At 37.8% G+C, this 16214-nt stretch overlaps 1 protein-coding gene across 3 annotated transcripts in view; it reads left to right on the top strand.

Annotated features, from left to right (window-relative positions):
• Positions 1-16214, top strand: part of TEX10 (testis expressed 10) — a 45277-nt gene that overhangs the window by 18220 nt on the left and 10843 nt on the right. For 2 of the 3 annotated variants that reach the window (XM_061132139.1, XM_061132138.1), the window contains 5 exons: positions 252-387; positions 1776-1951; positions 4018-4195; positions 8326-8432; positions 9736-9869. In XM_061132139.1, coding sequence (XP_060988122.1) covers positions 252-387; positions 1776-1951; positions 4018-4195; positions 8326-8432; positions 9736-9869 — 731 coding nt within the window. The remainder of the gene's footprint in view (positions 1-251; positions 388-1775; positions 1952-4017; positions 4196-8325; positions 8433-9735; positions 9870-16214) is intronic. The other variant, XM_061132140.1, reaches the window with a different exon arrangement.

Here is a 16214-nt window from a genome sequence, read left to right as displayed (position 1 = left end):
CCACTTTTCTAGTATTGTGGTATTTGTTGTCCTTTCCTAGGTTTGTTGTCTCTTAGGAAAATTTGTACTGTAATCTCTGATTGGTTTGACTTTTTTATTAGGCCATTGATGTAGGATTTTGATGGTAGTCAGTTTGTGGCTAAAATCTGCTTCCTCATAGGAACAAGGTGCTTCTGTGCTTTTTAGAAGAATTATCGTGCTGGTGAAGAAACATTTTGACTCACATGCAGTTGTTTTCTCTTGTTTCTTAGAGGCTACAGAGTCTCTCATAAAGGCAGTTTATACATTGTATCAGCAGAGAGGCCTTCCCCTTCCAGTTCGGACTTTGTTACTGAAGTTTTTCAGTAAAATCTATCAAAAAGAAGAACTGAGATCTTACAGAATCCGGTACAGTTCCTTTGTTATTTTGCTTTTCTTTTTCTTACCAGGTTACTTTGTAATCTGTACAAATAAGATGATAGGGTGATTAAATCTTTGGAGAAATTCTTCTTTTTATACTTTTTGGTTTCATTAAAAAAACATTTTTTTTAATAAAAAGGCATACATAATAGTTCCAGTAACCTTTATACACATAACTGAGAAGGTAAAAGTCTCTTTGAGCATATATTTCCACTTGTCTGCTTAACAGCTAAAGGACAATTATTGGAACCACCTGTAGCAGCCTCAGATTTTTGTTTTGCTTCCCATAAAAATTGTGGAGGTTTAACCTCCGGCCCTTAGTGACATATTGGGACATATGGTATAAGAATGAGGGCAGTAGAAGAGGAGAGGTGTACAATAGGTGAAGGAGATTAAAAGGTGCAAACTTAGTTATAACGTAAATAAGCCATGGGGATATAATACACAGCATAGAGAATATGACCAGTAACTTTTATTAGGACAGGTGGTTACTAGGCTTGTGGTGACCATTTGCAACGTGTACAGATGTCATATTATTATGTGATACATACCTGAAACTAACATAATATTAGGTGTCAAAAACGTTTCAATAAATTTTTAAATGGCGGTATCTTAAAGAGCAAAAGTGTCCGGCTTGGTTTGGTGCTGTCTCGTGACGCAGACAACACGAAGAGTAGAACTCAGGAATCAGTCTTAGATGTGGTGAGTTTGATTTTACTTGGGATAGTCTGGAAGAGATGTTTGGGTGAAAGATAACGAGATTTGGGGTACCTCAGCATACATAGGTAGTTGTTAGAACATATTCGAGTCTTTACTCTGAGTCAGGTGCTTTTCTTAATTTTTCAGTAATTCTCATACTTTGATGTAGGTACTGTTGGTTTCTGCCTTATAGAAGGAAGCTTAGGTTAAGTAAGTTGGTGAGTGTCATGCTGTTAAAGGGCAGCCAGACTGAGACTTAAGTTCAAGTCTGTTAGACTCCAAAGGTCGTGTGAAATCACTGAACTCTTGGGGGACAGCAAAAGTGATCGCCGTGTCCAAGATGAGACATTCGAGAGTGAGCAAGTATGTGCAAGAACGGAAATAACCCAAGTTTGAAGCCACTTAATGTGGGGATACCCTATACTGAGTGCATCAATGACTTAATATAGTGAAATAGTCATTACGAATTAGTGTAAATAGTTCACAAGCTAAGTAGAGCCTGTGTCCTTTAAGATAAAATTACAATGTACATAGTGCCCCAAATTACATAAACTTTTAAAATACAGTGGGTAAAACCTTAGAGAATACTATAGCTGAATAAATGATGCCAGCCATCTTATAGGCTCTCAAATGTTTAAATAAATGTGGTGTATTTCCCTTTTCTTTGATGGCCTTAGATACCGTAGTAAAGTGTTATCACGTTGGTTGGCTGGTTTACCACTGCAGCTTGCTCATCTCGGCTCCCGAAATCCTGAGCTTTCAACACAGCTTATTGACATCATCCATACTGCTGCAGCCCGAGCAAATAAGGAGCTACTCAAGAGTTTACAAGTGACTGCTCTCCGAATCTATGGTAAGAGTTCTGTTTACCTGTGTAAGTAATAATCGGCCTGCCCCGACTTAAGAACAATGTTTCAAAGGGGAGATCTTTAGGTTTTACTTTTCCTTCAAATTATACATTAATTGTACCATGGTAAAATGAACAAAATATCAAACAGTAAATTCATTTTCAATAGTATTACTTAATACAATAGTTTTAGAAGATTAAAGGTTGTAGATGTTTCTTCAGATCTTAAATTGTCTTTTAAGCCACGAAATTCACAAATTCAAAACTGATCAGGTATTTTTACAGAATTCTTTTGAAACTTGGATGGCATATTTTACTTATTTAATCATTATTGAGATCTTGTATGGCTTTCATATATTAATGTTTTACCCACCCATAAAACCTTTTCATTCTTTAAGCAAAAATATCAATAAAAATATACTGACATATATACATATGTATAATTAGTATTGATTATTAGGACACAATTCATATACCATAAAATTGGCCATTTTACACTGTGCAATTCATTAATTTTTATCATATTCCCAAGATTGTGCAATAGTCGGTATTATCTTATTCCAGAATTTTTTTTTTTTTTTCCCAGAATATTTTTATATCACCTCAAAAAGGAACTCTACCATTAGTAGTCCGTCCCTATTTCCTCATTTCTTCCTTCTTCAGCTCCTGGCAACCACTGCTCACCATTTCTGTCTCTCTGCATTTGCCTGTTTGGGTCATTTCTCACAGATGACATTGTGTGATGTGGATCTTCTCAGTCTGGCTTCTGTCCCTTAGCATGTTGTTCTTAGGATTCATTCATGTTGTAGCATATACGAGTACTGTATTTCTTTTTAATGCTGAGTTAACATTCCACAGTTGAATATACACCACTTTATATTTACCCATTTATTAAGTGACAAACGTTGGTTTGTGGTACTTTAAAATCTGTATTTTTCAGTATTGCTTATATGTAGGAGCGTGTGTGTATACTCAAATAAGTCTTTGGTTTTAAATTCAGTTCATGTAAATGTGTGACAAAACCCACTACAATATTGTAAAGTAATTAGCCTCCAACTAATAAAAATAAATGAAAAATAAATAAATTCAGTTCAGTTTAGTTGCTCAGTCGTGTCCGACTCTTTGTGACTCCATGAACCGCAGCACGCCAGGCCTCCCTGTCCATCACCAGCTCCCGGAGCTTACTCAAACTCATGTCCATGGAGTCGGTGATGCCATCCAAGCATCTCATCCTCTGTTGTCCCCTTCTGCTCCTGCCCTCAATCCTTCCCAGCATCAGGGTCTTTTCCAGTGAGTCAACTCTTCGCACGAGGTGGCCAAAGTATTGGAGTTTCAGCTTCAGCATCAGTCCGTCCAGTGAATACCCAGGACTGATCTCCTTTAGAATGGACTGGTTGGATCTCTTTGCAGTCCAAGGGGCTCTCAAGAGTCTTCTCCAACACCACAGTTCAAAAGCATCAAACTGTTCAGCTTTCTTCACAGTCCAACTCTCACGTTCATACATGACCACTGGAAAAACCATAGCCTTGACTAGACGGACCTTTGTTGGCAAAGTAATGTCTCTGCTTTTTAATATGCTGTCTAGGTTGGTCATAACTTCCCTTTCAAGGAGTAAGCATCTTTTAATTTCATGGCTGCAGTCACCATCTGCAGTGATTTTGGAGCCCAGAAAAATAAAGTCAGCCACTGTTTCCAGTGTTTCCCCATCTATTTGCCATGAGGTGATGGGGCCGGATTAGCTTGATATTATAATTGTCCCTGTTTAGCAAAAGTGCTTGTTTTTTTTACTGTTTTGCTTTGTTTCTAATACCTTTAACTCCATCAATTTTTATTTCAAATAACACATTTGAATGTTATGAAATCGAGTGTTAAATATTATCTTTAAATAATGATTGTATTTAGTCTTACTCTAGGCAGTACCTTAAGCCATACATACATGCTTTGTGATAAAATTTTTTTCCATGTAGTTGATATGTTAGAATTCAACGTAGCACAGTGAAAATGATCAGTCTGCTTTATTGATTCTTGTTGGTATATCTTTTAAAATTTAACCTGTCTTCCTGCCTCGCTAGATCCACAAGAAGGCACGGTGGTCGTTCTGCCAGCAGAGTCTCAGCAGCTCTTGGTTCAGCTTGTGTATTTCCTGCCCAGTCTGCCTGCCGACTTGCTTTCTCGGCTAAGCCGCTGCTGTATTATGGGAAGACTCAGTGCAAACTTGGCTGCCATGCTTATCGGGATACTGCACATGAGGTAGCATGCTGAAGTGAGCTGTATTTCAAGTGTATAATCTTCTCCCTCAGCCTTACCCCGTCACTGGCAGTTTATGAACTGACTTTTTAAATGCCGCCCCTCCCTTCATTCACTCTTCAAACAGCAGTTAAAACTGTTGATGTTACTGGGTAAGAGGGAGGCCGCTGGGGCAAGACTGTTCCAGGTGGTTTGCTTAGCGGTTTGCATTGTCATGGCTGCAGTCACTAAGTCCATGGGCTGTAGTCCACCAGGCGCCTCTGTCCATGGGATTCTCCAAGCAAGGATACTCGAGTGGGTTGCTGTTTCTTTTTCCAGGGGATGTTCCTGACCCAGGGATTGAACCCTTGTTCTGCTACACCACAGGTGGATTCTTTACCGCTGAGCCATCAGGTAGAAACATAGAGTGATTTGTGCAGGTGGATTGAAACAAGGGTTAAGATTATCAGAAGTGTGCAGCCATAGTAAGGATTCAGTGGCGGATGAGAGTGCTGTGTTTTGAAACCTCTGGTGTTATGAAATTGTAATATAGGTCTTTCTTTTTGGAAGGGAGCTCAGTTCAATGTAGGTGGTGAAATAAAAGCTTGCGGACTCAGACTCAGACAGGGAATCATTAAAATATCTTTGGGTGGGTGTGTGTGTGGCAAAATATACATAACCTAAAACTTCCCATTTTAACCATTTAGGTATACAGTGAGAACTGTTTTGGGGCATTAAGTGCATTCACACTGTTGTGTGACTGCTACCACTGTTTGCCTCCAGCACTGTCGTCGCCGCAGATGAAACTCTGTCCTGATTATCTCCCCTTCTCCCAGCCCTTGTTTACCACTATTTTCTCCTGGCTGCAGACTGAAACTCTGTCCTGATTATCTCCCCTTCTTCCAGCCCTTGTTTACCACCATTTTCTCGTCGCTGCAGGCTGAAACTCTGTCCTTGTTTACCACTATTTTCTCTTCATGATTTTGATACATTCATCTGTTAATGGATACTTGGTTGTTCTGCCTTTTGGCTGTTACAAATAATGCAGCTATAAACATTGGTGTGCAGATACCTGTTTGAATCCTTTTAATTCTTTTGGCTGTATACCCAGAAGTAGAATTGCTGGATCAAATGTTAATTTTCTGTTTGATTTTTCAAGGAACTACTTTCCAGAGTGTGACTGAACTGTTTTACTCTCAAAGGTCTTAAAACTAATAGTGTTTCATGTTGCTAGTGTTCAAAGTATCCTTTAAAATTTAATGTTTGTATCAGGCATAGTACTTTCACATTCAGCCATTTGTTACTGATTGTGGCTCAAGGCCAGGGTCTGATACGGTTTTAGGCAGGAGTTGAATCTAGGCTGTAGCTGAAAAATTTAAAAACTAGCTTCTTTGTGGCTTCTTGTGCAGATCCTCTGTCCCAATTAAACAGGAATAGCTCACTTTATTAGTAGATTTTCTTTAGCTTTCTTTGCCAGTCTCTTCATACCAGGATAGGACGTATGTTTGAATGTTGTCACCCAAAGTGTGCTTCGTAACTGATAATTACTTGTTCGTTTTAGCAAAAGAGAGCTGTTTGCAATATGTTGTCTATATGTGAAACCCCTCTTTGTCTAGTTCAGTACTAAATACCAGGTCTTTAAGAAATACAGTTTAACTTAAGTGGTTTCATGTCTGTTAACTTCCAGTAGAGGGCACTCTTTTCCCATGATAGAACTAGTGGAGGATCTGTTTTAACATTCATTTAAAAGTGACTTTTGAACACCTCTTAAAATTAATTCTCTTTAGAACTTGTATGTAGTATCTTTATTGGCATCAGTTATGATTGACTTACGCTCAATAACTTTGGTCAAGGGTTTTTTCACAAGTCTTTTTTCACCTTTTTTTTGTGGGTTTGTGGCGAGTACTGAGAAAACATTAATTTACAAGTAATGGTAATAGAAGTTTATAATCATCAAAAGCAAATTGTCATGTAGTTAAAAATGTACTAAGTTAAACTTTGCCTTTTAGTATTTGCACAGTCTTAGTAGACTTCTCTTTCTGTAGATGTATTGTCCCTATTCAAACTAATCTCTTTAAAAATTAAAACAAAATGGGGCCTTTTCAACGTTCCCAGGCCAGTGGTATTACTATTGCATCACTTTTCCTAGTTTGAGAATTGAAGAATAATGTTTGGTTATTCTTAAGGAATGATGTTCTTCTAAGGAATACCGTTCCTTAGATGTCACCTGGGTTATTTCACATCTTTGGTTTTCCCCTCCGTCCTTGATGCTGACGGTAAACCAGCCAGCTTTCTCACTGTCCCCCACCTGCACCATTCGCCTGAGGCGTTCCGCTCCTCAGCTCCGTCTGTGCCAAGCACTGTCGGCAGGTTCCTTTCCTGAAATATTCCTTTAATAATTTCTGATTTCCATCTGCTATATTAATTGGGCTCTGCAGTCTAGTTCACTCTGGGTATTAGCGTTCTGACACTGTTGTCTCCAGCAGGGGAAGTTCATCGGAGAGCAGGTCACCACCAGACCATCTCCGTTTGTTCAGTGTGTGAAAAACCCGTCAACTTAGAGCTGTTGGTGTTTAGTTTGTCTTAAAAACTGTACTTAGAATCGCTGTTCCTGCCTTTTTCACCATTCGCTTAGAGCTTTTTTGAGTTTTTTCTCTCCATCTACCTGTGTTGTTCTGCTGACCATTACTCTTCTTACCTTCTCTGCCCCTAGTTCATTTACAACTGGTTTGGGGAACATAAGACGTGGATGTGGAAACGTAGTCTACGCTGTTAGATAAAAATACCAGAGAAGGGAGAAGTTACTGAGAAATTCAGCCTGGTTTTGAAGCAGGGTGAATATGTGAGCTGGCCTGCCAGGAGCAGGTCTGGTTTGCTTCTGTTGTCCAAGCATAATTGATAATAGCATCCCTTCTAGTCTCAGAAGTGTTCTGGTGTGGCCAGTATATATGGTCATTGTAGTTTTAAGGACAGTGTGATACATTGCTTGTCTTTTGTCCAAACTAGATTTTTAAATGGATTTGCTACTCCTTTTAGCCACTGGACAGCACAGTTTTCGCTGGGTTCAAGAGGATATTGGTTTCTTTTCTAATCACCATTTTGTACTCATTTCCATTGAGCATCTCTGACTTTTTATAACCTCTTAGCTTGTGATATTCCCTCCATAGCCCTTTAAGCAAAGAGAAGTCCTTTAAGTGGGAGTGATTCAGTGAATTCAGAAGTGATTCAGAAGAATGTTTCCATTATTTTTAACTCCCCAACTTTTAAGAATGTTAATAAATACAGTTATTTCAGTGGTTAAAAAAAAACTTAAGTGCTTCTCGTTGAATTAGAAACTCCTAATTTTGTCTTGACATTTATTCAGATTTCTGTGATAAAAAATTGTCACAAAAAGCTATCCAAAAAGATAGCTTTTTGGATCTGATTATTCTCAGCTTTTTCTTTTTTTGCTGTATTCATGGTTGACATTTGCTGTGTTCCTTTTAGTCTTACCTTGAGGAGAGTTTTTAAAGGTATCACTGAAAACTGATCTCATAGCAGGAACCAGATAATCTTCATTTAATGAGAAGCTGCTTTATGTTTAGCTATTCCCTTAAGTCCACTACCAATACTTTAGCTGCAGTATTGTGAAGTAGACTAGTTATAAAGCCTCTCCAAGTATAGGCGTGCATAGTTATTGCAGAGTGGCTTTAAACTGAAGTATTCTTTACCTAGTTAAGATGCTTTTGTTTAGGTAGGAAGCAGGAGCTTGTTTAAACTTAGCTCATTTATATAAGCAAGGTAAAACTTTTTTTTTAAAATAAAGATGAGGTAGTAAATACATAGCAGCTGAACCTACTACTGAAAAGCAGAACTTCGTCTTGGCTCCTTGAATCTGAGTTTTGAGTGGTGTGGAAAAATCTTCCAGTTGTACCATATAAGTGGGCTGGTTATGCTTTTCCAGGAAACTTTACATCAATATATGTTAAAAGTTATGTTTTCTATATTATGATACTTGAACCCCCTTACATGTAAAGATGATACATGCTACGGATTTTTGTCTGAGCTCTTAAATTATACTTGTTTTCAATAAAGAATAGTCATATATTCTGTGCTTTATTCCTGAGTCTTCAAGTTGGTCACTTCTAGTACTAGGTCTCCATTGTTTATTATAGATCATCATTTTCTGGATGGAAGTCTTCAGTGAAAGAATGGAATGGAAGTGTTCAGTTAAACATCAGTAATGAGGACTATTTCAGCTTCTTATTTTCAACACTCACAGGTAACTGCACTGAACCGCCAAGTTAAGGAAAGGAATAGAACCTAGTATGAAAATTCTCCTGAGATTTACTGTCTTACCTGTTTGGGTCTAAGTTTTGAACCTCACTGCATAGTTTAATAAGATGGTGAACAGAATATCCATTTTAAACATGTTTAAAATGTTCAGTGTGTTAGGAAAAACATCACGTTTTAGTTAGCCATATTTTGCTTTCCATTGATGTCAAAGAAAAATTAGTAAAATGAGTCTTGATGTGTTAGATTAGTAAGTATTATTACTGTTGTTTTAAATGATTATACTGTTTTCGGTAGTTTTGTTTTGTAACTGGATGATAAAGAGGACAGTGTTTGAAATTTTCTGAAGACTTAAAATTAAGAGACTTACTGAAATATGTTAAGTCAGAATCCAAAAATAGCTTGAAAAGTTCTGATAAGGAGCTGAATGTAGCAAGATAAATGTTATATAAAAGAAACAAGTAGACTTGTATGTGTTTGTTTGATAGTTTTGGATGTATGCCTGTGAGATGGATGTGAGGCCTTTATGTTTCAATTAGTAGTACCTGTCAAAGGGTCTGGTGGTTTTAGGAAACTCATTAGGAATCAATCAGGAGTGTGATATGGCTTCCAAACTAGATGATGGCTCTTTAGGGCATGTTCATGGGAGTACAGTGATCTGAAAACATCAAGGCAGGTAGCTAGGGTCAGGCCACGTTGTGCTGGTATTCTGATCATTCTAAGAGCTGTCTTTCAGGAGGGACTTGGGCGAGTTGTTTGTATAGGTCAGACTAGGTATAATAGAGGTGGTAAGAGAATCAGAAATCTTAAATAGAATAGGTAGAAGGAAGTACACAGTAATTGTTGAAGAAATAGACTTAGGAGGGATGGAATAGTTTTAAAACATTTGAAAGGCTATTATGTAAGAATACAGAGTTTGGTATATGTATGAAAGAGCATATTGTTTTTCTTGTTCATTTGCTTTTTTAAACCTGACATTAATTAGAATGATTACGTCTTTCACATTTATTTAAGTATAAAGGTGGTAAAGCCCTCAGTTTAAGGGATATAATACTGTTTCTTGATGTATTACACATTTGATTCAGGTCACATCTTTGTGTACATAATTATATGAATTTTACTACATTGCTGGCATTTCATTTTTTAAAATAATACATAAAGTACAGAAATTCAGAGAAAGCAGTTAGCTTGAAGAATTTAACTTGAAGATACATGTCGTCTATTTTTTAAAAATTACTTAAGAATGTTACTTGCTTTGTGATTTAAATTGGATTTCTTTATACTCAAATTAGGGTTTTCAAAAGAGGAGCTGACTTGGCTTCAGAGCCTTCGAGGAGTGCCCCATGTCATCCAGACGCAGCTTTCCCCCGTGCTGCTTTACCTCACTGACCTGGATCAGTTTTCACACCATTGGGACGTAACAGAGGTAATGGTCCGTTTGGAAAGGCATGCAAGATTGTTAGAATTCAGTCCATCAGCCACCAATAGTTACTGTGTGTTAGCGTTCCCTTGTGTAAGATGTTTTTAGAGGTTTAGAGCAGTATAAAGCACAGTCCCTATTCTGAAAGTGCATGTGATCCTTGGATAGGAGATGTGGATTCCTGAAAGAAGAGTGTTCATAAAAGTTATGCCACTAGAATAGAATACATTAGCAGTTTGAATGATAGAGACATTTATTTTCTTTTTGCTAGTATAGGGTAAAAGGATAAATCCATTTATAGAAGAGAGGAAAGGCTTCATGGAAAAGGAAGAATTTTACGTAGATATTGAAGGATGGATAAGAGTTAAGTAGGATTTTGTATCCTTGAAGATGGGTTTTTCTAAACAGAAAAAATTAATTGGAAGTTCCTTTGGTTTTAAAGAATTAGTATGTAGTTTATCAAAGTTACATTTTAAACCCCAAATTTCCCTTAAATTTTAAAGATCAACTTAACATCTTTTTAGATAAAATATAGTAAGTTTAGGGAATCATTTTAAAAGGAGACTTTAATTATATTTTATCCCTTTTACAAACATATTTAAAACTTTAAAAAGCAGTTTAAATAACTTAATATATTCACTATTTGGTAAGTAGTTCAGTTTTCAGACAAACCTTTACAAATGTTATGGTAAATCTTAAAACATTTAATAAACTTACAAGCATGGTACATCTTAATATCTTAAGTTTCAGTACTGTTTATAGTGAAATTCAAATTAAAACTACAAATCTAGGTTAGCTGTTAATTGTGTTTTAAATTGAAATTATAGGGCTGATCTTTTACACTAATAGTCAGAATTGTTTTATGTTACAAATATATAAATATGTAAAGCATCATAAATACTGGTACTAAGGATTTGAGTCTGTAAGATATTTATATATTAGTTAATTTCTTTTATTTATTTCTTCAGTTTCTTTCCTTGCATTGAAAGGTACTTGCCCAGTAGAATTGTAGTTGTGTCATTCCAAATAATGTTGGTTGGAACCTTTCTTGCACATTCGGAGGTTGTGTTCTGTGCTAGCGTTTTTTTTTTTTGTTTTTTTTTTTAAAGATTCATAAGGTTTTTGGTTAGGGCACTGACTATATATTCTTTCCTTGTAACTCGTAATTGCTAGGCCATAGCCTTTTCAAACAAAAAATAACCTTTGTCAGTGTTCCCAACAGGGTAGTCTCTAGAACCTAAATCTGTTTTATTGCTGTACCAATTGATTTTATTCAGCTGATCTATTGACTACTTCTTTCATTCTTTTCCAGAATACTCTTTACGTTCTTCCTGTATCTTAGGGCTACACCTTTTGTAGACGTTTAACACATTTCTCTCATGGTTTTGTTTGACTCTGATCACAATACTTAGGTCATGGCAGGGACACTTTCTTCTCTTTATTACCTAATGCCTAACTATGTTCATATATCGGCTTTCAAAAAATAGTGGATTTTAAACAGTGAAAACTAAGGAGTTGGGTAACCAACCTGCATATTTAATATCTGGCATTTTATCTTAATCCGTAGTACATGAGGAGAGTGAGGCCGTGCACACTCCTGGATTGGAAGGGTTGGGTTTAGTGTTAGTAGTTGTTCTGTAAGATTGTCTCTGATGTTTTTAAACTACCTCATGTATGGATTGGGGAAAGCGTGGTATGGGGATTGATCAGTGGGCCCCAGATTCCAGACAGAGACTTGTTAAGTGTCTAGTTTGATAACTTGGACAACTCCAATGATCTTTCTCTGACAATTTTAATTTTTCAGAATCACGTCATCTGTGTAAAGACACAGATGTCATGAAAATGTGATCGGTTATATTTCTGAGTGTACATTGGCAAGGACATGTATTAAACTTCAAGGATGCTGTCTTTGAAATGTTAAGACATAAATTAGGAAAAATCTGAAAGTTTCTTTGTTAGTTTTTGAAGTTAAATGAAGATTCCAGTTCTATTTTGGATAAAATTTGCCTTTAAGTTGGCCTTTTCATATGAAATTATTTGAAATATATGTAGTTTTTGACAGCCTTAGTGTAAAAATTGATTTTTTTATTATTATTTCATTTGAAAAAGTTACTAGTCAGTGGCGTGGGTTTGCTTAGTTGTTCTATCTGCTTAGTCTGAAGTTTTTTTTTTTAAATCGGACCCTTTTTTTTCTGAGTAGATTTTCTTCACAAAGTATAATTTATTTACTTACCTCCTTAACACATTTAAGAGTTTATTTATGTGCATATGGCAGTATGAGGTCTTCGCCATGTATAGGCTTTCTCCAGTTGCAGCGAGTGGGGATTGCTCTCTGGGGCTGCTCTTCAGCTGTGGGACGCGGGCCCCTCTCTGCGGCGGCCCCTCCTGTTGCAGAGCATGGGCTCGAGGGCTTCGTTAGTTCTGGCACACAGGCTTAGCTGCCCTGTGGGACCTCCCCAGACCAGGAACTGAACCTGTGTCCCTGTGTCAGTGGCAGATTCTGAACCACTGGACCACCAGGAGAGTCCCACAGGACAGTGTAGAAGAACAGAAGGATAGCAGTAAAAGTGTCCGTCCAGTCCCTGTCTGCCAGCCGTCCATGTCCCTTCCTTAGTTTCTAAATGTATTCTTTTGGATAACTTCTCTGTCTTCACAAATGATTATATATATTCTTTTGGCTTCTCCTTTTATAGACATGACATACTCTGATTTGGACCTTGCAGTTTTCACTTAGTATCTTCATGATCATTTCTTCTGAAACTGAACACTTCTTCTGAAACTGAATCACTTCTTCTGAAACTAAACACTGAAGGAAGAATTGTATGATCTTACCATTAATGATGGAAATAGTAGTTAAAAGAGAAAAGGAATCTTTGGACAGAGATATAATTCCCAAATGGAAGTGTCTTTTCCAGAGCCAGTGCAAGGTTTTAAGGTTAATTTTAATTGCCATTTATAAAATTTTGAATGGTTTGAAAAGACTACTTTTTAACTAAATTCTGAAGAATAATAGTAAAACATTACTCTAGTTTAAGAAATAGAACATTTTTCTTTGTTTTTGAAACCTCTGATTTTATTAACACTTTTATGTGTGTGACATTTCTGTATAAAATTTGGTAGAAAATACTTCATTGTAGAAATTAAGTGTACAAAATCTTTTTTAAAAGTTTTATATTTTTAAAAAACTTAATTTCCACACTGTAGCAAATTGCCATGCCTGTTCTGCGATTGTGCACTGTGAAGTCAGGATTCTGATGTATGCAAATTTCGGTTAACACTAGTTGCAAAAGTGAAGACTGCCTGTATATATGTATGTTTGTGTGTCTCTGTTTGTATTTTTGTTTACTTTTATTTTGAAACAATCTCAGAGAAAAATTACAATTGCAGTACAGAGAACTTCTCTTTTCTTAAACTGTTTGAAAAAATGCCCATAGTCCATACTTTAGCATACAAGTAGACCGTGTTTTATTGTACTTGCAAATTCAGTTTTTAGAAACGGAAGTTCTGCGGCAGCCCTGCACTGAGGGTGTCCGTCATCTTTCCAGTAGCATTTGCACACTCTGGGTCTCTCTGTCAGTTTGGTGATTCTCGCAGTATTTCATACTTTTTCATTGTTATTTCTTAGAGTGAGCTGTGATCGGTGACCTTTGATAATGCTGTTATCATTGTTTCGGGGTTTGTAATTAGTTGTAATCATGAACCATGCCCACAGGAGATAGTCCAGTGATCTTAGTAAAATATGTGTGTTCTGACTGCCCCACCAGCCAGCCATTCCCTATCTCTCTCCTTCTCCTCAGGTCTCCCTATTACCTGAGACTCAGCAGTATTGAAATTAGGGCAGTTAATAACCTTGCAGTGGCCTCTGAGTGTATGTGTGTTAGTCACTCAGTTGTATCCAACTCTTTGTGACCCCTGGACTGTAGCTTGCCAGGCTCCTCTGTCCATGGAATTCTCCAGGTAAGAAGTGGGTTGCCATTTCCCTCTCTGGGGGATCCTCCTGACCCAGGGATCAAACCCCAGCCTACTTCATTGCAGGCAGATTCTTTACCGTCTGAGCCACCAGGTGTTCAAGTGAAAGGAAGAGATGCGTATCTCTTACTTGAAACCAAAAGCTAGAAATGATTATGAGCTTAGTTGAGGAAAGTGTGTTGACAGCCAAGATAGGCTGACAACTAGACCTCTATGCTGGTTAGCCAAGTTGTGAGTGCAAAAGAAAAGTTCTTGAAAGTAAAAGTGCTATTTCATGAACACAGGAATAATAAGAAAGTGAAACAACCTTATTGATGGCGTCGAAAAAGTTTGAATGATCTGGATAGAAGATCAAACCGCCACAACATTCCCTTAAGCCAAAGCCAAATCTCGAGCAAAACCCTGATGATGATTTAGTCGTTAAGTCACGTCCGACTCTCTGCAACCCCATGGACTGTGGCCTGCCAGGCTTCTCTGTCTATGGGATTCTCCGGGCAAGAGTACTGGGAGTGGTTGGCATTTCCTTCTCCAGGGGATCTTCCTGACCCAGGGATCGAACCCGGGTCTCCCGCATTGCGGGCAGATTTACCGACTGAGCTACAAGGGAAGCCCTAAAAGTCTCTTCAATTCTCTGAAGGCTGGGAGAGGTGAGGAAGCTGCAGAAGAGTTTGAAGGTAGCAGAGACTGTTTCATGAGGCTTGAGGGAAGAAGCCATCTCCGTGACATGAACCTGTAAGGTGAAATAGCTGATGGGGAAGTCTCAGCAAATTATCCCGAAGATCCAGCTAAGACAACTACTGAAATAGTGGCTACACTAAATAACAGACTTTCAGTATAGACAAAACAGGTTTATACTGGAAGATAATGCCATCTAGGGGACTTGTCTTAGCTAGAGAGAAGTGAAGTGCCTGGTTCCAAAGCTTCAGAGGACAGGTTGACTCTTGTTAGGGGCTGATGCAGTTGGTGACTTTAAGTTGAAGCCAGTGCTCATTTACCATTCTGAAAATTCTAGGACCCCTAAGAATCATGCTGAGTCTGCTCTGCCTGTGCCTATAAAGGAAACAGCCTGGTGACAGTACACTGTGGTTTACTGATGATTTTAAGCCCACTGTCAGTTTTTTTCGTGCTTGCTAGCACAGCATCCATTCTGCAGTCCATGGATCAAGGAGTCATTTAGATCTTTAAGTTTTATTATTTAACAAATACATTTTCTAAAGCTATAGCTGCCATAATTAGAGATTCTTATGATGGATGTGAGCAAAATAAATTGGAAACTTTCTGGAAAAGAGTTCACCTTGTAGATACCGTTAAGATCATTTGTGATTCATGGTGAGAGGTCAAAATATCGATATTAACATGAATTTGGAAGAAGTTGATTACAGCCTTCATGAGGAGTTCAAGACTTCAGTGGAGGAAGTAACTGCAAATGTGGAAATAGCAAGAGAACTAGAATTAGAAATGGAGCTTGAAGACGTGACTGAATTGCAGATATCTCATGATAAAACTTTGAATGGATGAAGAGTTGCTTCTAATGAATGAGCAAAGAATGAGCAAATGAATTTACTCCTGGTAAAGATGTGAAGATTGTTGAAATGACAACAAAGGATTTAGAATAGTACATAAACTTGGATGATAAAGCAGTGTCACTCATTGACCCTGCCATTTTTGAAGAATCAGTTCAGTTTAGTCACTCAGTTGTATCCAACTCTTTGTGACCCCATGAATTGCAGCACACCAGGCCTCCCTGTCCATCACCAACTCCCGGAGTTGACTCAAACTCATGTCCATTGATTCAGTGATGCCATCCAACCATCTCATCCTCTGCTGTTCCCTTCTCCTCCTGCCCTCAAATCTTTCCCAGCATCAGGGTCTTTTCAAATGAGTCAGCTCTTCACATCAGGTGGCCAAAGTATTGAGGTTTCAGCTTCAACATCAGTCCTTCCAGTCAACATTCAGGACTGATTTCCTTCAGGATGGACTGGTTGGATCTCCTTGCAGTCCAAGGGACTCTCAAGAGTCTTCTCCAATACTGCAGTTCAAAAGCATCAGTTCTTCGGCGCTCAGCTTTTTTTATAGTCCAGCTGTCACATACATACATGACTACTGGAAAAACCATAGCCTTGACTAGATGGACCTTTGTTGGCAAAGTAATGTCTCTCCTTTTTAATATGCTGTCTAGGTTGGTTATCACTTTTCTTCCAAGGAGTAAGCATCTTTTTTGCAGGACAGTTACTTTGTAAAATTTCTCAGTTCAGGTTTATTTCTGCATGGTTAAATCAGGTTATACAGATGTGGCAGGAATATGACACAAGTGATGCTGTGGGTTTCTGATTGCACCTTGTCAGATGGTGCAGGGTTTGGATTTGTCCCATTAAATGTTCA

Source organism: Dama dama, chromosome 29 (genome assembly GCF_033118175.1).
Source record: "Dama dama isolate Ldn47 chromosome 29, ASM3311817v1, whole genome shotgun sequence".
Lineage (NCBI taxonomy): Eukaryota > Metazoa > Chordata > Mammalia > Artiodactyla > Cervidae > Dama > Dama dama.
Note: the sequence above shows the minus strand (reverse complement) of the source record. Positions and strands in the feature narration are given on the sequence as shown.